The 20,701-nt window shown below is 46.9% G+C and overlaps 1 protein-coding gene and 1 pseudogene across 2 annotated transcripts in view; one reads left to right on the top strand and one right to left on the bottom strand.

Moving 5' to 3' along the window:
* Window positions 1-20,701, top strand: part of INPP5D (inositol polyphosphate-5-phosphatase D) — a 144,000-nt gene that overhangs the window by 63,201 nt on the left and 60,098 nt on the right. Inside the window, exons 4-9 of the mRNA XM_082395832.1 lie at window positions 2-173; window positions 3,508-3,648; window positions 10,390-10,477; window positions 15,101-15,181; window positions 15,332-15,403; window positions 16,895-17,018. Of these exons, the coding sequence (XP_082251958.1) occupies window positions 2-173; window positions 3,508-3,648; window positions 10,390-10,477; window positions 15,101-15,181; window positions 15,332-15,403; window positions 16,895-17,018 (678 nt within the window). The remainder of the gene's footprint in view (window position 1; window positions 174-3,507; window positions 3,649-10,389; window positions 10,478-15,100; window positions 15,182-15,331; window positions 15,404-16,894; window positions 17,019-20,701) is intronic.
* Window positions 15,525-16,760, bottom strand: LOC309630523 (calmodulin-binding transcription activator 1 pseudogene; annotated as a pseudogene). Its single transcript has one exon. The product of its transcript is annotated as a calmodulin-binding transcription activator 1 pseudogene (transcript).

The raw sequence follows: 20,701 nt of genomic DNA, 5'->3' as shown, positions 1-20,701 counted from the left end.
GAAGGGGTCCTGTCTCCCCCCGAGCTGCCACCCAGAAACATCCATTTATCTGCCGGGCCATGTGAGGCCAAGGAGGTCCCTGCTTCCAACGAGAATCCTCGCGCCACGGAGGCCAGCCGGCCAAGCCTCTCGGAGACGTTGTTCCAGCGCCTGCAGACCATGGACACCAGTGGGTGAGTCCCCCCCTGGCAGGCCCCGCCACACCCGGGTAGCTCACCCTGTGCTCTGTCCTGGAGGTGCCTCTTCCACCCGAGGCCAGGTGGCTGTGGAGCCCGCCAGCCCCCCGACGGCGGGTCTGAGGGAGCCCAGCTCGCGGGGCAGCTCTGGCTGCACGGGCACTGGACGGCCCCGCTCAGGTGCTCCATGTCCCCCAGGCCCCGCGGCGTGGCAGGAGCTGGTTCTGGAATGATAGGTAGTTCTCTGCTGCAGGTGGCATGGCCCTGCTCCAGACTTCAGGGGCCTATGCTGTGATTCCCGTGCTGGGGCTTGCCGTGAACTCACGTGGCATCTTTTCCCACCCCGAAGACTCCTCCCACCACGCGGTCCACTGACTCAGATGGTCCCAGTGGAGGAGCTGCCTGCACTGCCGCCTGGACCCGCTCTGGGCCCCATGCAAAGGAGGCCAACTTCCTTGTCACCGGGAAACGGGTCAGAGCAATTGTTCCATGTGTGGTGTGGGCTGTGAGGTCTACACCGCGTGCCACTCCTTTCTCTGTGGTGGCAGGAGTGAGGTGCAATCCTTTTAACGCTTTGTTTCACCTGCCCTGATCCAGGGCTCTCAGGATCTGGCCCCGTATGTGGTACCAGACTGGTCCATGTGGATGAGGTCCTGCAGTTCCTTCGCCTCCCTCAGCAGGCCCAGGCTGGATGATGGGAAGTGGAGATATGGCTGGGAGGGGCGTTGGTTATTTTGCAAATCAGAGGCCCTGACTTTAACACAGGCCAGGGGATGGCTTCCACAGGGAGGACGCTCCGTGAGGGGAACCGTGTCCCCAGCACCCAGCATGTCACCTAGCACGGAGTCGGCACTCCCTAGATCTGTGTTGAATGAATTAATTAGTACACAGCCATCTCCATGTGTTAAAAATTTTAAAACATTTTTTTGTTTCTTCATGAGAAAAAGACCCTCCAAAGAATATTCTATTGGCAGGGCTAACGCAACATCTCCAACTTGAAAGATTAATTTGAGACAGCCAGGGCTGCTCACCTACCATCTGATTTAGCCAAATACAAAGGAAATGCCTGAAGGTACACACAAGCCAGCCGTTGCTAAGATATCTGGTGTTTCTATATTTCCACCTTGACATTTCCTCTAATTCTTCTCCAGGCCCGCCAGGTTGTATTCTCTGCACACTCCTGGAATTCCTTGTGCTATTTATCAAGAAGCTAAATATCCAGTGCTTTGAATATGTTGATCCGTTATGATTATCCTGATATATGTATCTATATAACAAATGCTTATTAAAATAGTTCAGGCAGAGCCCATTGTTTAGTTTCCTTGAGATTCTATTTCTCTCCAGGTTTAGGTGTTAAATGCAGGGCAGTCCTTGAGGAAATAGGCAAGGATGTTCAATGGTGCCACTGTTGCCCATCTCCTCCTGACTCTCCCATGTGGTCTATTGGCTACATCTCCTTGTCAGTCCCTCCTCTCTAGGGACAGGTCTTCTCTACGGACTCAGGGCCCAGTGGGGCAGGACAGGTGTTCAGCCAAGCCTCCACGCAGCCTCCTGAGAGGGGGCGGGGGCAGCTGAGGGCTGGTGAGCACGGGAGGCCCGCCTTCTCTGGTGTGGCTTCTCAGCTAACAAATGGCAATGGAACTTGCCTAAAACTTCTGCTTGGAGATGGAGGTGTGTGGGTGGAGCACATTGGAGGGACCATGGTGCCTGCCCTCAGTTCTCTTCTGGGTCATGAAAAACTAAGCTTCTGCCTTGTGTTTGCAAGTTAATCCATGTTGCTTGTAAAATAGCTTTGTACACAGAGGACTGCCTTTAGATTATTCTTAATTATAAGACAACCTGCACAGTCTTTTGTGCAAGTTAATTAAATCTAATCAGTTAGGTCATAGTTAATAGAAGACTGCTGAGTAAAATCAACCTTCTCTGATAAACAGAGTTTAACATCTTTATGTCAACACTTTTCTACAACAAACATTTTAACAAATATAGCTTCCTAAAGTAAGTACTGATGGTCTCAGAGTTACAAGTCAATAGGCACGAGAACTGTTAAAGTACATATCTTAATGCTGTAGGAGAGATTTTGTCCTTTTCAGCAAAACAGACTGAGGCAGAAACTGGATTTTTATGGTGTCAAGACTCAGAATAAGTATAGATTAAACTTAAATATTCTGACAACTGGTATGTAAATAATTGCTGACTTCTCAGGCTAAAAAAGTCAAAACGGTTAATCTATGTCTTTTCAGTCTTAAGAGCAACAGCCTTTCATTCTTTCAAGGATCCTACAGAAAAAAGAAACCTGTGGCCTCTAGCTTCCACTTGATCGCAAGGCTGGAGCAAAGCTGTTTAAGGCTTGTACGAATTTTTTCACACACGTAAATCAACATCCTTGAGCCTCGGTTTCCTTGTTTGTAAAATAGGAATAATAGTAATATCTGCCTCATAACATTGATTTGTGGATTAGAGGGGAAAAAATGCATAATGTGCTAAGCAGAGTGACTGGTATATTATGCTCAGGACATACTTGCTGTAATTATAATGTTCATTATTATAGGAACAAAAACTCAAAAGTTATCCAGAAAAAAATGGTGCTGGGTGATAGAATGTAGAGGTGTGATCAGACCTTGGGGGCAGCCCTGGCGCGATGCGGCCCGGGCTCTGCCTCTGCTGGGCCATCCTGTGCGAGGCGAGGGCAGGTCCCCAGCCCATGTGCTTCATCCGTGATTGAAAGGGACTGGACCAGACCAGGGGCAAGGGCTGGGGGTGCAAAGGCCCGGCACCTAGGCTGCCAATACCATATCCCCAGCCCCATCACTCAGCAGAGACTTCCCCTCGGAGCCTCGGATGACTGGGAACCTCCTTGACACAGAGTTCCAGGTGTCCCTTGCCTGTGAACTTGGAGTTGGCCTGTGAGCTGGAGCCATTTGCCCTCTCTGGACTAGAGCATCCCTCAGCCCTTAGATTCTATCTTTAGGAATTGATGAAGCAGGAAAACAAGTCCTCTGTACATTTTCAAAGCTGTTCTGTCTCCTTTTCAAAGGATAAACATTTCCCATCCCCAGCCAGTATCACTTCCTTCCACCTACCGGAAAAGCCTTTATGGGTGGGTTTAGAGGCAGCCTCCCTTGCGCGCCCTTTACTCTTGTCTGACCTGATCTCCACCCCTTCAGTAAGACCCAGGGAGCCTGTCCAGGTGTGCGAATGTTCTCCTGGGGCCGGTGTCTCAGCTGGAGACTCTGAGAATTCAGACTTCTTCTTCTACCTGTTACTGTTGGTGTCTATGGTTTAGGAACCGAAGAAGCATGTTGTTATCTCTCCTTTTTTTTTTCTTCAGGCTTCCAGAAGAGCATCTGAAAGCGATCCAAGATTATTTAAGCACTCAGCTCACCCTGGACTCTGATTTTGTGAAGTCGGGCTCCTGCAGTCTGCCTCATCTGAAGAAACTGACCGTGCTCCTCTGCAAGGAGCTCTATGGGTAATGGCTGCCTGTGAGGATGGGAGGAAGGGGGACAGTGGGCGAGAGAACCAGCTCGTTAGGGTGACCCCTGCACTTAGCCCGGGTGTCCAGCTCAGGATAATTGGGCTGTTGGTGGGGCTTAGAAATCTGGTTGTTGGAGGTTTTGTTTTCATGGCATTTGAACTTGGTGGTTGTTGGCTTTTTTTTTTAAACGAAAGTTAATTCGAGGCCAGTTGCTATGGGAAGGGGTGGGCGGGAGTACACTGCCAACCCTTCCACACTTGCTAAGGATCCAGAGGCTGAGGCTTTTGCTGCTGTTCGTCTTTCTTGCTGCAGCCAGCACATTTGATAAGCACATAAGGGCACCAAGAGGAGATAAATTAAAATCAGCCTATTTTCTACGTGGGTGATGATGGCTCAAGATTGCCAGTGACGGCAGGTTTTTAAAGTGAGCCAATTCACCAAAACTTCAGTGTTCTGCTATTGAATTCACTGAAGGACCAATTGGTAAAAATTCTAGTTTCTTTTAGTGTTTTAATTTCATTATGTGCTTTAATTTCATTACCATTAAAATTAAGTTTAATTACATTTTAATTGTTAAAAGGGCAAACTTAAAGCTGATACGCTCTCTGAAGAATTGACAAAATAATTTTTTAAATGCTTGAAAAAATAGAAAATCACATTTAAAAGCATCTGAAAGAAATCACAGGGACCCAGAACAATCCCATGGCAAATGAAAGGTCGACATTTTGGTTGGAAAAATAGCATTTCATGTGGGTGAGGTTTTATCAGCCTATATAGTGTTTTGTGTTTTATTACATATACAGCAGTTTCAAAATTCTTTTGTCAGTTTCTCTGGTGCCATATCTATCTTAGCTTAGTTTCTATGCAAAAAAGAATCTTTCATCATCAGCAATCAAATTGAACTTTCCTTCTAAAGGCTCTTAAAAAGCACAATCAGTACATCTGGTAAGTTTAACAAATAATTTCTTTGACAAATTGAGCACTCATCAAATTGGCCAGTCAGGTTTACTTTCAGTGAATTGGCTTTCAACTAATGCAGTTTCAGCCCATTGGACCCAGAGCCATCATTTTTATAGATTTCCACAGAGAGATATTTCTCCATGTGATGCTGTTTGTTATAAATCATTTATCACTAGGAAACACACACACACACGGCACTTTCTTTTCAAGAAACACAATTTCATCATGACTGGTAGCAAGCTTTTATTTCTGCTCCAGTGGAAATCCTGTTCTTTGCTGCTTCCTTGTCCAGAGGAGGTATACCTTTAAGTTTCTCCGCAAGTTTCACCCAGTACACTCAGCACATTTCCCCAACACTGCTTTGCTACCTGGACTTTCCTAGAATCTGGGTCACCTCATCCTTATGGTGACAGCAGCTTCCTCAACATAGCTAGTTCTCTAGTCTTCCACAGGCCTTTATTTACTGAGCAGTTAACTTCGAGTTAGAAGTAGAGAGACCGCGTGATGTTCGAAATTACCCCCAGCATTCGTTTGTCTTCGCTTCATAGGCAAAGTGATAGTCAGGCTTGAAGACGCGGTTAGGGATGGACTTTTAGAAAATCTTAGGAAAAAATTATGTTTCCCATCCCCCTGCAACCCCTGCAGATGTTGTTCCATGAAACTAACTATAAACTAGTAGTTTTCAAACTGCTTTGATTGGAACAGCTGTTCAATGCATTCATTCATTCATTCACTCACTTAACACATATGTATGGAGAGCCTGCCCTGAGCTCTATTCTGGGAGCTGGGATGCAGCAATAAACACAATGCACAGAGTCCCTGCTCTTTAGACCTTGTTGGAGCTGATGTCTTAGCAAGGAAGTATAGCGGTAGATTAAGTCTGTAACTAAACAAGATAATTTTAGTAAACATCATGACAAAATAAAATAGGGAAAAGTGCTAGAGAGACGTTGGGTGGGAGGGTGCTAGTGTCCCTTGGGGGTCAAGAAGACCTCTCTGAGGCAGTCACAGAGCTGGGACCTCAGTGACAAGAGGGAGCTAGCCATCCAGCTGTTTGGCAGCGGGATGTCAAGTACAAAGGTCCTGAGGCGGGAATGAGGCCAGCCTCGAGGAACAAAAAGTCTGTGGGGCTGGAGCATAAGGAGCGAAGGAAAGTGTTAGGAGTGGAGGTTGGGAAGAGTCGGGTATAGGGTGGTCATATTTAGCAAATATAAACACAGGATGGCCAGTTAAGTCTGAACTTTAGATGAACAGCAAATACTTTTTTAGCATAAGTATATACCGTGCAATATTGGGATATACTTGCACTAGTAGATTATCCATTGTTTATCTGAAACTCTAATTTAGCTGGGTGTCCTGTGTTCTATCTGGCAACGCCAGCAGGAGCCACATCACACAGGACTCCCAAGGCCTGGTAGAGATTTTCAGGATTGTGCCGTAATCTGAGTCAGGGCAGTGGAGACTGGATCTTAGGAGGCAGACCCAAAGCAGCAGACAGTTGGGAGCTACTATATTTGTGACCTGATGGTGGCCCACGAGAAGGGAAGCAAGAGGAGGCAGGGATTTGTGTCTGTTTTGCATCCTGCTGAGTCCTGGGTTTCGACAGTGCCTGGCACACAGGAACAGCTGATAGATATTAGCTAGATGACCCAAGGCTTGGGAGCATGTGGGTGCTGAGGGCTGGTGTGACCCGGGGCGTGTGTGGATGGTGGAGCTGGCAGATGGATGTAGGGTGGGGGGAAGACGAATCGAGGGTGACCCTTAGGTTTTTGGTGCGAGCAGCTGAGTGGTGGATGATGCCAGTTACTTAGATGGGGAAAGTCAAAGAGGAGGGAGTGGACGAGGGGCATCTTTCTCTGAGCTACCATTGGCTTGAGGCTCTATTAGACATCCTGTGAGCTGAGCCACCAACCAAGGATTTAGTTCTAGAAGTTAGAGCCCAGGAGACCTCAGGGGTAAGGGTATACATCTGGGAGTCATCAGCATGCAGTTGGCACTTGAAGCTGGGAGATGAGTGGGGTAAGGTCACCGCAGGGCGGAGTGCAGATGGAGGGGAAAGGGGGCCCAGGGTAATCAAGCCTCTGTATATCAGAACTCTAGCTGATGCAGCCAAAGCACTACTTGGAGGAAAAGCCATAGCTTTAAATGCTCTGTTATGGAAAGGGGGGTGTGGAACAATAAGTCAAGCATACAAACTTAATCCAGGCTCTCAGTCTCCTGAAGGCATCATGGGTCATACCCCAATTGCCTTGATATTTCCACGGTCATGCAAAGTACTGGAAACAGTAATGTATTCAGTATTCGTGAACAAAGATTGAATGTGTGCCAACTACAAGCCATGCACTGTTCCAGGGGCTAGAGATACAGCGGTGAACAAAACAGAGTCTTTAAGAAATCTCTGTTAAGCGAATGAACAATAACAACAACTGGAAAGGAAAAGAGCAGGGGGAAAATAGTTAAAAACAGAAATAAATTAGGGAAAAGTCAATTAAGGAAATTTTAAAAATTAGAAATGTAGGAGATTTAATAATTTGCATTAAAGATTTCCAAATCAATAAAGAGTACAGTGTACAATTACGTGGCTACAAATCTTCAAATTATAATTAAATGAAACAAATATTTTATGTGAAATATGAAATATAAAAATTACCATGTATGCCTTCTTTGAACTTTCAAGGAATAATAACCATGATTTATAAATTATTCAGGAATGACAAAAATCACCTAATTCAATACTCAAGAAAAGTACAATTCAAATCCGAAAACCTAATCAAGAAAATAGCCTGAAATAAACTATATCGTTTCATTTATTGATATAAATGTGTAATATTTCAGTAATATTCTAGCAAATATAATTTAAGTGATATGAAAAATGTAGGTTTTATCTAAGAAATCACTGTAAGGGTGAGTTAACATAAAGAAAACACTGTAATTTAGCAGGAGATTAGAGATAGGGGAATCATTTGCATAGATGTATTAATAGACTTGATAAAAGTCATTTCTAATCTTTAAAAATCATTATTTAAAAAGGAATAGAAGGATCCCTCCTTAATAATGCAATATGTGTCAATGTAAAACCAATTACACTTAACAGGGAAACATTAAAATCATTCCATTAAACATTTTAATAAAAGAAAAAGAGATGCCTATCATCACCTGATTATTTAATACTGTATGAGAAATTTTTGCTAAAGCAAAAAGAAAAAGAAGCAAAAAATCAGAGAAGAAAAAATTAAGAAAACAACAAAGTATCAGAATGTTTCTTCTGAGTCTGGAGTTCCCCGTTGGGAGATACTGGATGTGCTAGCTGGAAACTGAATGGGAATCTTGGGGAAATTAACCATCTCTCTGAGACCAAGGTGGGAGGAGCCTCTCCTTCTGGAAGGGCTTCCTCAGGGGGCCTAGGCCCCTTCTGGGCTGTCTCTGGGGTCTGACCTGCCTGAGGACTGCAGCCCTCCCTGTCTTTGCTCCCCATCTTCCCTTGAGCTGGTGACCTGAAGCTGAGACAAGCTTCCCAGGGACCCTGCTGATGGTAACTTCCCTGGACAAATCCTTTCTGTATGATAAGACCAGTTCTTAAGTCTTCCAACTCAAGTCCCTATGTGTCATTGGTCATTCTGACCCTAACCAATACCTCCAGACACGTCTGAGAGCCAGATTTCTCAAAATTTTACCAAGGTTAGAAATACAGAGAATAACAGCATTATTCTTAGAAAATCCTAAAGATTCAGTTTGTGTATATGTACTTGTGTTTTTAAAATAACATTTTTAAAAAGGAGAACAAAGAGGGAGATCTATTTGATGTTAAAGCATGTTCTAAATTAGTGCTTTAGAATTTCTTTTTTTTTTTGGCCTAGAATTCTTTTATGAAATGACAGTTTAAACAGAATACCACTATGTTAACAGAGTAGCTCTGTCGGAGGTGGGATAGAAACTGAGAACCCTGTCTGCCTGGCACTTCCCTCCCCCTCCCCAGGCCAGTTACCTCCCCCCACCCCATCCTTGGCCCCCAGAGGCGTCCCAAGGATGGCCAATCAAAGCCAGTAGGCTACAACACCATCCTTGCAATGGTGACATGTATAAATCTATGAACATGACATTGCCTAGTACATATGAGGCACTCCAGAGTTTTCGTTGAATGAATGATATGAATTCTGAAAATAAATCCTATCATATTTAAGATGAGCTTGTGCAATGATCTAGCCCAAAAGATCTGTGGAAAAAAGAGTAAGTGCAGTTGAGTGAAAATGAATAGCAACATGGAAAAAGGTGAACTTATTTCCACCACATATTTTTTTTAAATTCCAGATGAAGTAAGGAACTAAAAAGATATAACAACAACCCCCCAAAACCCTGTTTATAACATAATTTTTAAAAGAGTGAGAAACCAATTTAAAGTGAGCTACTAATTGCTCACGAGTAGATACTGATGATAAATTTTTAACTAAGGTAAGCAAAAAAAATTCCAAGGAAAAGGTGAAAAATAGAGCAATAAAAAACTATAAAGCACTTTAAAATGAAATCCAGCCTACCTAGGGTGAAAACAACAGAATGGGAAAAAAAAACAAAAACTTACAACACCTAGATTAAATAAAAAGCAAAGCAATAAGTAAAGAGTTTATACCAATGTAAAAAATACCAACAAAATTCCCAACAGAAGACCAACAATGGACATGAACAGTTTATAGGAAGAGAAATACAATAGAAACCAACCAGACAGAAAAATACTTAGACATTAGAAATTAAAGATATGCAAATCAATTCATCAGTATTAAAATGCACTGTTATGCCCACTAAAAGAGAGAGAAGAGAATAACAGAATTCAGATAGCACAAAGGATGAGGAGGCTGGAACAGTGCCCAAGGCCACCGTCACTCAAAGGCTTAACGATATTGATCAAGAGCCATAATCTCTGGTTATCTTAAAACTGTCATTGAAAATAAGTAAAGAAGAGCTATATGAACAAAGCTGTTCACAGCAGCCTTTATTTATAATCACCAAGATCTCAAAATAACCCAAATATCTAGCAATTGATTTTGGTACATTTAATTGAGAGAATATTTTGAAACCACTAGGAATGTTGAATGTGTAAAAACATGAACAGTTTTTGATGAAATAATAGATGAAAAATAGTACTCAAAATTGTCTGCCCACCATGCCCAAAACAATGGGAAAATAGAAAAAGATGAGAAGGGAACAAAGGATCAATAAAGCCCTGGTATTGGAATTGTCAGCGTACTAGACAATGACAGATCTCTCTGGGCCTCCACCTTAGCTGCTCGGAGGAGATGTGAACTGGAAAGCACAGACTGCTGGCACGCGAAGCCCCTGGGGCACCAAATTAAAATGCAGATTCCAGACCAAAGCAGGTTGGGGCCCAGACGTTTGCGTTTCTAACACTCGGTGAGGGTGTGATTCTTATAAACACTAAAGTTTGGGACCATAGATTACTAAATTATTTCTAAGTAGTTTTGTGATTCTAGGTTCAAATTTTCTACGAGCTGCGTAGTTGAGTGTGGCTAAACAAAGGTGAATCAGGTTTACGCATCGCGGCTCCAGTTTGGTCCTGGTCAGGACGGAAGGGGTGGGGGGTTCTCAGGAGGTGGACCAGTACCGGCAGGCCTGGATCTCTGCCCGGGATTGTCCTTCTGGGAAGGATCCCTGCCTTTGCCAGAGTGGGTGTGACCACGCCGCGTCTCCAGCTGGAGCCTGTGTGCCCGATGCCTCACTGGGTCCTCACTAATCCTTGACCTTCACCCTGTCTCTTGCCCCCAGCGAAGTCACCCGGACCCTCCCTACCCTGGAATCTCTGCAGAGGCTGTTTGACCAGCAGCTCTCCCCTGGCCTGCGTCCACGGCCTCAGGTAAAGACATTGGGATTGGACAGATGAGATTGACAAAACCGGTGGGGGAGGGGTGGGGGGGGTGTCGGATGGGGCATGGGGAGAAGAGGTAACCAATGTCCCGAGGGCTCAGAAGGAAGCACCGCCTTTGTTGGACCCCCAGAGTATAAGGGGGCCGGGGAGCCTCAGCACCCTGACTCCCAGTAAGGTTTATCCCCCCGCCCCCGCTGGATTTTGATTTGAGGAATAAAGATTTCAAATTATGCAACCACCAGCATAACTCCTTATTAGTGCTGAATAAGGAGGCAAGGCAGGACCTTTTCCCATCATTTCTCATCAGAAACTGAAAAAAACACGAGGTGCCTAAATGTTTGATCCCGCCTCGTGCCCCAGGAAGAGCAGGTGAAGGCAGGCCCCCGCCAGACACACACACACACACACACACACACACACACATACACACACGCACACACGCACACACATATGCACGCTCACAGCCTGGCAGGGGGCCAAGGCCAAGTTGTCTGTGTCACAGAAGGTGTCCTCGGCAAAGCTAAAAACAAGGCACAGATAGGACTTCCAGAGAAAGCACTTGCAAGGGACAAGGGTTTAAAAATGTTTAAAAAGCAAACCCTTCCACACACGATTAAGTAAAAGCAACCAAATTTTTTAAGTGGGAAGAGGAGTTTAAAAGCCTGTTTGACTGAAGAGGGACTGGGAATAGCTGGGATACCCTGGAAAAGATGTTAGTAACACCTCATTAGTAACTGGAAAATGACCTGCAAGGCAGGGAGCCCTATTCTTACCTCTCAGACAGGAAAATTTGATTGGTGAAGCCAGGACTTGGCTCTAACATGAGGGTCAGGGACTTGCACGGGTTCATTGCTCACAGTTGAGAGTGGAAATGGGTTTCCTGAAAGGCAATTTAGCCGTCGGCATGAAAATGTTTAATGCCCGGAGTCCTTCAAGCAAGCCATTCTACCTGCAGGCAGCTGCCTTAGGGTCTACATGTTTGCACAGAGATGTTGACAAAAATGTTTATCGTAGCTTTGTCTCTAAAAACAGAAACGCTGGAAACACAGAGAGAGAAAGGGTTAAAGTATGATGCAGAATTCTGTTCTAAGGTGGATGCACTGACTTCAAGGCATACTGTTGGGTGAAAAAAGCAAACAGCAGAACAATATATGAACTAGGATGTAAGTCTACATGTGGAAATCGTACCAGAAGTGTTTATACCCAAAGGGCTATTCTGTTCACCACGAGGACGGGATGGAATTGGGCCAAAGGGGCCTGGGTCAGGGGAGACTTCAGGTTTGCCCAAATGGTTTTTTGGAGTTTTTTTTTTAACTGAGAAAATTTGTGTTCTATTTGTACAACTTAAAAATTCATCAGGATAAAAAAAAAACCAAAAACGTAATTTTGCTTTCCTTGAAGTGAATGGTGGGTTAATTTCCGGGAAAGTAAAAGCAAATCTAGACAAAACAGAGACCCTACCAGACACTAAAATTTAAATTGTTTGAATACAAGACCACACACCCAAATCTTTGAAGTAGGATTAGAAGAGGGAGAAGCTTCCAGAGAGATAAGCTGATAACAGCCACGCCCCAGCATGGTGCCCTGCGTGCAAAAGGCCAAAGTGTTTGCATTCGGTGGCAGAACAGAGTAGCGACGGGATGGGACGGTGGCAGAACAGAGTAGCGACGGGATGGGACGTGGCCTCAGGATTTAGAGAAACGGTTCTGGCTGCCACCCTCCTGTCTGAGACCCTGACTTGTCAAGGAAAGCAGGCAATGTCTTGATGCCTCCAGAAATTCACAAATGGAAGAGGGAGTTCCGAGGCTGCCTGAGGTAGAGGCAAGAACACTGGCCTCTGGATCAAAAACATCCAAGTTCAATATCTGACTCACCTCCCTCCCGCCTGACCCATCCTTAGTTGCCTTATCTGAGAAATGGGCATAGTCATATCTGCCACTGCAGGGGTATATGAGGGAGTAAATGAAATTGCTTGGGTGAGACATCTGGCCATGGTAGCCTCTTACCAGCACTAGGCCCTTTCCGTTAGGTAGGCAAGATGAGATGGGGACCCCTGCGTGACATTTATTTGAGAACTGCTGGGAGGTGCAAAATGCAACATTATCAAAATGACTGCTGGTCCGAAGTCTGGGGAGAGCCCTGGGTCTGCCCTATGTAAGAACAGAGAGTCGTTAACCTTGGAGCCCACATCCTCCGAAGTTCAACTGAAAAGCTAAGTGCAATAACTAGGTCAGCTTCTACAAACCCACAGGTGGCACTCAGACCAATTCGCCCACATTGAGGCTGAGTTGTGAATTTTGCCTTCAAGCTCAATGCTAGTGACATTTGGGGCCGGGTCATTTTTTGCTGTGGGGGACTGTTCTGTGCCTTGTAGGATGTTAACACATCCTGGCCTCTACCCACTAGATGCCATTAGCATCCCCCAATTTTCACAACTCAAAATGTTCCAGACATTGTCAAATGACCCCAGAGGGCAAAATCCGTACCAGCTGAGACCCACTGGGCGAGATCTACATTCAAATCTCAGGTCAACACCAGCTGTGTGACCTTGAACAAGTGACTCACCACTCTGACTCAATTTCCCCATCTGCAAACCAAGGACTAGAAGAGTCAATACATCTTAAACACACTGGGCATAGCATACGAACCCATCACATGGTCACATGTATTCTGCCTAACGAGGCAGTAGAGGCTAAGCTCCAGCGTTCTTCTAATACCTTTTGTTCCAAGAACTAACTCCCACTTGGTTGGTAGCTTCATTTATACTTTGTACATCTTTGCCAAACCTGCCCCAAAAGACATAGATTCAAAGAGAGAGTGGGGAAGACACCATCCAACCACCAGGTGATGGCCCGGGTAGCAAGCAGGCGATCTCCAGTGTCTGAAGGAGGATGAAGGGGTTTGAATCTGCCATCTTTTCAACTCTTTATGAGAAAAACACCCCTAAAACAGGGGATCCTGTACTCTCCCACCTGCTGTCCTGCTCCATTCTTACCTGCATCTCAGCTCCACTCTTTTGAGCCCTCCCGCTGATCAATAATAACTGAAGACTGATTGAGAGCTTTATCAAGGAGCAAGGGCCAAACCAAAAAGAATTAGAGAAAGTCGTGACAAAGAGTAACTGCCCCGATGAAGGCGGTGATGGCTGTGCTGGAGGTGGCCGTAGCAGCGGTACAGCTGATGGTCAGAAGTGATGGGGGTTGGTGACGGCAGAAGGAGAGAGCTAAAGCGGCTGCTGGGAACCTGAGGTCAGAAGCCTCTGTAGGGACGTCCCTGGGGTTCCAGTGGGTAAGACTCTGCGCTCCCGATGCAGGGGTCCTGAGTTCCATCCCTGGTCAGGGAACTAGGCGCCGCGCGCCGCAACTAAGAGTGCGCAGGCGGCAACGAAGACCCCGCGTGTGGCAACTAAGACCCCAGTGCAGCCAAAATAAATAAATAAATAAATAAAAATAAATAAATCGTTAAATAATAATAATACTTATTAAAAAAAAAAAAAAAAGCCTGTGTAACCCGGCTGACTTATTCAGGAAGGGGTGGGGTAAAGGGACCTCTCCTCGTTGGTGATAACCCTCATTCCACTCTGCTTGGTGTTCAAGATCATCAAGTCTGGTGTTCTTGTCCTAGTGGAGGGCGGGGATGGTGCCCTTTTAACTCTACATCTCCAGCACCTTGGGAACGTGTCTGGCACAGAATAGGTGCTTTGTAAATATTTGTTCTGTGAATAAATGCTGGAGACCGTGGACTTGGTGCCAAGCAGACCTGGTTTCCTGGCCTGCTGTGCCGTTACTAGCTGTGTGACTTCTGACAGGTAACTTCAGCTCTCTGGGCCTCAGGCATGCATTGAACAACTTTACCGGGCATCTTCAACTGGCCAAGCACCAATGTCACAGCACCGGACACATTTCTCACGGTCCCAATTCTCACATTGTTTACATTCTAGCAGGGGAAATACACAAAGAGCAAATAAACAATCGTGGTGATTGGTATGAAACAAAGCAGGGTGATCTAGTAGAGATGATTTTAGCTCGTGTGGTCAGGGAAGACCTCTCTGTGGCTCTGAGACCTGAATGACAAGGAAGTGGCCTTCTCAGGTGACATCCATGTTTCTAGGGATTCCTCAGAAAGTGTAGCTCAAGGCCAAGGGCAGATCAGAAGTGAGGATGAGCGTGGCTGGGGCTGAGGGGTGGATCATACAGAGTCTTTAAGAGTTTGGATCATTTCCTCTCAGTGGTGGGAAGCAGCTGGACGAGGGGGTTTCGAGCAGGGGACGGCTGTGTTTTGGAAGCAGGAGCACCGATGCAGTACACGTAGGAGGGTGGAAAGGTTATCATCGAGGACAGGCCTCGGGTTTTGTTTAAGCAACTGAGAAGCACCAGGGAAGAAGCAGATTTAGAGGGAAGAAGAAAGGAAGATGTATTTTTTGGTCATGATAATTTTGAGGTGGTTGTACATATCCCTGATTTCCTTGTCTGCAAAGGGGGACAGTAATCGTACTTGTGGGATTGTTAGGGAGATGAACCAAGATGAAGCATGGAAAGCGCTCAGCCTGACGCCTCCCAGTGGCTGGCACCCAGCATCCCGTCCTTGTTTGCTCTTTTCCTCATGTCCCAGGTGCCTGGTGAGGCCAATCCGATCAACATGGTGGCCAAGCTCAGCCAACTGACAAGTCTCCTGTCTTCTATTGAAGATAAGGTATGTGGGGGGCCCTGCAGCTTCCCTGGACTTCTCTCTGGCCCCCTCTTCGCTTGGAGAATGCCCAGGTATCCCTGTGACTCTGTCCGAACCTGTACTGCCTTCCCTTCATCTCCCAGCCTGAAGGGCCCCGTGCTTTCCTGCCCACAGGTCAAGGCCTTGCTGCATGAGGGTCCCGAGTCTTCCCACCGGCGTTCCCTCATCCCACCAGTCACCTTTGAGGTAAGTGCCTGTGGACTTGTGCTTCACAGGAGGGGGCTGGCGGGCATTCTGGTCCCTGTGGAAGGGGGGCTTTTGGCTCAGGAGGGAGCCCAACGGCTGGGCTGAGATTGACGGTCAGCGGAACCAGCTCCCTGGGAAGATGATTAAACCGTAGAATGGGTGCCCAGATGAACCTGTGGAACCTTCGCCGTGGGGAGGCTCCCAAGGAAGGAGCTTCTCATTGGCCCAAGATGCCAAAACTTCGTCCTGCTCCAAATGGGGGCAGTGAGTGTCATCAAACAGAGGGCCTCCCCGAACTGGCTGCAAAATAGTGCCTCAAGGAGGGATTCGGGGGAAAAAAAAGTGATTCCTGTGACTTCCCTGAAAGTGACTGAGTTAGAATCTCCAGGCCCAGAAATTTGTTTTTCTTTTCTTTTCTTTTTTTTTTCTTTTTTTAATCGCTCAAAGGGGTATCTCTATTTGAAGAAATCAGTGTGTGACACTTTGAGAGATGAAATGTTACAGCTTGTACACCAAAATCAAAAAATGAAATGAAATGGTTACCAAGGTAATGCAGGTCAGGGGATCAAAGGTGAAGGGTCACACATTATTAAAAAGAAATCCAAAAGGACGGCTGCGTCATGATCTCTCATTAGTGTTCCAACGGTGCCTCTCTTTGGGTAAACTTGAACATTTCGGCAGACATTCAAGCAGCTTTTTCGGTAAAAAGATGTTTACATGACTACTATCGCTGTTCCCATGATCATCTTCTATAGGTGGCGCGGTGTTGAGAACACGGTAGGTGCTAGTTCCGCAGAATACGCTTCGGGAAACGCTCTTCCGGCTTGTTTTCGGCAGCCATTTCCCCTCCGCCCGCCACTTCCTCCTCCTCCTCGCGACCCGGACCCCGAGCGCGCTGTTTTTCTTTTCTTTTTGCCCAGCACTGGTTCCACATTCAGAAGCAGGACAGGATGCCCACCCCCAAATCCTTCCTAGCCCTGATGACAATTCGGTATTAAGAAGTATTTCCATCTTCTGAACATGCCTAGGCAATTATCTTTTTCCTAATTATTATCAGCGAATGTTCATTTATTGGTTGTAACGAGGCCCAGGAGCGTAAATCTGTTACTGAAATCCTTTGTGGAAGTAGATGACACATCCGATTAATGAGTGTTGTCACGTTCAGCCGTGAATAAACCATCTTCCAGTTGTTCATCCGTTCCCTCCACCAAACCTGTTGGCGGAATAGCTGATGTGCACACAGTGGACAAGCTGGGCTCCTCCCACGTTTTAGCGACTCTCAGGATCTGCCCATGGAAACTCCCTCTGCGGCAGGGGAGGCTCAGAAACAGAAGCCCAGTGGTGCCGCACGGGAGGGACACCAGGGCTGGACACGTGGCCAAGGGCCGCCCAGTCATATCGACAAGGGGTCACAGACTGGCACCGTGAAAGCACAGAGAAGGGATAACCAACATCTCCTCTTCCCCTCCCCCACCCACCTCCTTTTCACAGGTGAAGTCAGAATCTCTGGGGATTCCTCAGAAATTGCAGCTCAAAGTTGATGTTGAATCTGGGAAACTGATAATTAAGAAGTCCAAGGATGGTTCTGAGGACAAGTTCTACAGCCACAAGAAAAGTAAGGCCCCCTCATGTCTGTAAAGTTCTCATTCTGCTAATGCCCTTACTGTGGCCGGTCAGCAGCAGCCTGCTGGGAAAGCAAGTCCTGCTAGGCACCTTCCGCCCTCGGCTGGGGTACCCACCAACCCTCAGCCTGCCTGTGGGAACCCCCAGTCCTAAGGCTCCCCTCTCGTGCCCCCTCTACCTTGAGGCCTGCCCTGTACGCTCCACCTGCTTCCTCCCACCCTGGGGAAATGAGCTTATACTTGGCCCTGGGTGGCGGTTCCACGTGTGTTCATGCTCTCCCCTGCTAGGAGCCAGGCTGACGCGTCTGGTCATCATTGTGCCTGGTTCAGGCCCTGCTGACCGAATCAGGCTGCATCTCTAGGGTAGCACAGACAGAGAAACAGTTTAGCATGGCATTAAAGTCATGAGCTCTGTCTGAATTCACATCCCAGCTCAGCCACTTAGCACCAGTGTGACCTTGCACGTGACACTTAACCTTCCTGGGCCTCAGTTTCCTCATCTGTAAAATGGGGATGATAAGGCTCATGTGAATGGATCTACGTGTAAGGCTCCTTAGGAAAGCCTAGCACATAGGAGCCAACTCTGGGCAACTGAGGCTTTGCATTTCAAACAAACTCATCAGTAAAATGGAAAATGTTCACACGCCAAAAACTTATAGAGAAGCTGCTGTGGGCCAGGCACTGGGGATCCAGGGCGAGCAGGATGGTCGAAGACTCTGTCCACGTTCAATTTACATTCCAATGCATTGAGTGGCCAATAAATATGTCAATACGATGATTTCAGCTATTACTGAGTGCTCCGAAGAAGGCCACAGGTTGGATGGAGAATAACTGGGGAGGGGGTGGGGAGGCAGTTTTGGAGGCATAGTCTAGAATTGGCAGCCTTGATAGTGAGGATGGCAAGTGACAGCCTGCAGTGTGGCCAAGGTCAGGGGAAGAGAAAGGCTACAGAGAGGCTCTCAGGGGAGGGACCCCTGGAGGACAGCAGGGCTTTGGGCAGCAACCAAGCAGAATAGGGGAAAATGCTCAGATATGCCCCTGGCATCACTGGCCTCGGAGGCTGGCCTGCCAGGGAGGGGGCAGCTCCAAGCCTCAGTTTCTCCATCTGTACGATGCGGGGAGCCTATGTATCGTAACATGATATTTTCTGAGCCACATTTCCTTACTTGATCTCATTTTATCCTCGCCTGGCTGACAGATTCCCTGAGATACTTGGTAAGTGCTGTGGACTCTCCCCTCAAATTTCACACAGCAGTTTGTATTCCAGTTCAGGTTTTCAAACCCCTGAAGACAAAGTCCCTCTGGTCTGTAAACAGTATTTTTTATTCTGCAGGGGCTCAAAATTTGTTTAGTAGCATATAATTAGGGATACCGGATTAGCAAATAAAAATACAGGATGCCCAGTTAAACTTAAATTTCAGATGAACAGTGAAAAAGTTTTAGTATAAGTATGTCCCATGCAATACTTGGAACATACTTATAGTAAAAAGGTATGCCTTTTTCTGTAAAGGAATCCCAGGCATCCTGTATTTTACCTGGCAGTTCCAGGCGTGATCAGTGTCTTTTGTTCTTAATAAAGTAGTATGAGAAGAGAAAGAACAGAGAAGGATAAAACAGAAAACGTCAAAGTAGAGAGTAAAGGTAAATATTTTTTCATGAAACTTGTGTTGTAGCTATACATACACATGCACACACACATAGAAATTGTGTGCATGCGGTCACCATGTAAAATCTTTCTCCTGCTGTCTGGAAGCAGAGGACTCTCCTCTGGTTCTGTTAGAAGCCTGACTTGTGGGGTGGAATGTTCTGGAAGCAGGTTCTAGTTGGAGACCATGACTGACGGCTGGTGTGGAAAAGTTGGGGAGGTCCCGCCGCACTAGCCTGGCCAAGCAGATGCCCGTAGGGAGCGTGGGCTGTGCTTCCATACTGTCTGCCCACTGTCATTTAGCCCATGAGCTGGAGTGGCCTTCAGATATTGTCCTGGGTCAGCACCACCCACTCTGAAGCTCTCGCCAGCAGAGATGGCAAATGGGAGCAGGTCACAGCACATCCCACAGGGGTCTCTAGGCTACAGGACACGAGCCACAGCCTTGCCCCATCAAGAACACTGGCCTGAGCTGGTCTATTCAGATGACGGATATTTGGCCTGACAGCGAAGCCCTGCAGATGCCACCCATCACCCCTAGAACCTCCCAGGGCTGGACATACAGGCGGGGCGGGAAGGGGATTGTGTGTTCAGCACCAACTCGATGTCAGACACTATGCTGGGAACAGCAGGACAGAGGATAAGAGCACACATGGGCTCCGGGGCTAGACTACCCAGGTTCAAATCTAGGCTCTGACGCTTGCTGGCTGTATCATGTTGGCCTAGTTGCTTAACTGCTCTGTACCTCCATTTTCTCATCTGTGAAATGGGAATAATAGGCTTGTCATGAGTCGGTGAGCTAATGCCTGTAAAAGTACATCCCATGTGCCCAGAGGCAGCACTGACCCCACGGCAAAGTGTCCAGGTAGAGGCCATGGGGGCTTCCCCACAGGGGCCTGCCCTGTCCTGCAACCTCCTGCTCCTGAGTCCCACCTGGGCTGTGGCACGAAGGCCCAAGGGATACTCTCAGGGCAGCAGGGGGTATGGAAGTCTGGGGACCAGCCCTGTGCGGGATGTGGGATGCAGAAAGGAGAAAAGTGGTGTTAGGAGCACAGGGAGGTGTTAGAAGCCCAGCCTTGAGTCCCAGGTCAGCCGGTTGTGACCTTGGTCTAGTGCCCTCTCTCTGTCCTCAGTTTATTATTCTGTCAAATAGGTATAGTAGCATCCTGTAGGGCTGCCGTGAGTCTTCAGTAAGTAAACATCAAAGTACACAGTGTCTAGCGTCTAGTAGATGCTCAAAAAATTGGCTGCTACCACCATCATCATATAATTATCCCTCCAAGGCAGCTTTGAGGAAGGCAGAACCGAACAATGAGGAGGACGACGGATCAGGAAACAAAGTCCCTAGACACTGGAGTGTGACAAGCTGTCATATTCACACAGAGTTGGGATCGCAGTGCCGGGGCAGGACCGCTCCGTTCACTGCCAACTTGGGCAGGAGAGCTGGGGACTTACTGAGGGTGTGAGCAGGGGAGGGCTGTTGAAAGTGATGGGCTTAGAACCATACTTTCCTCTTAACGGCCACAGAGACTGACTTACAACTGAAAGGAGTGGACCCAACTTTGACAAAAGGAAACAGAAACCTACAGTGAGTAAGGAGATTGTCAGAGAGTGCCTGATTGCTCTAAAAACTTGAGGTTTCTGGACTGATAGAAAAGCTCCTCAGGATTCTGAGAAGCACTGTGAATTCTTGTCAGTTAATTCGACGGACATTTTTCTTTTGAGCATCTTCCGTGGGCCAGCCCTGAGTTATAGCCCTCCTTCAAAGAATCTGCAGTTCAGGAGAAAAAGCTGACCTGTGCGCATGTATTAGAATGTGGGTCAGATGTGACGTTAGCCCTGGAGGAGGACTGACGAGCTCTGTGTGGGGCTGTGTGGGGAAGCTTCACACCACAGAGGTGGCTCTGCCTGGGACTTCGGAGGATGAAGAGGTCACGGGGCCCTGGTGACCCGGGATGTGTTCTAAGTGCAGTGAGCCACTGTTTGGAGGTTTCAAGCAGGGGAATGGTGTGATCCCCTCTAAAATGAACT

Source organism: Balaenoptera borealis (assembly GCF_965194805.1).
Source record: "Balaenoptera borealis genome assembly, chromosome: 6".
Classification (NCBI taxonomy): Eukaryota; Metazoa; Chordata; class Mammalia; order Artiodactyla; family Balaenopteridae; genus Balaenoptera; species Balaenoptera borealis.
The sequence above is the reverse complement of the archived record's forward strand: the minus strand, read 5'-3'. Positions and strand labels throughout refer to the sequence as shown.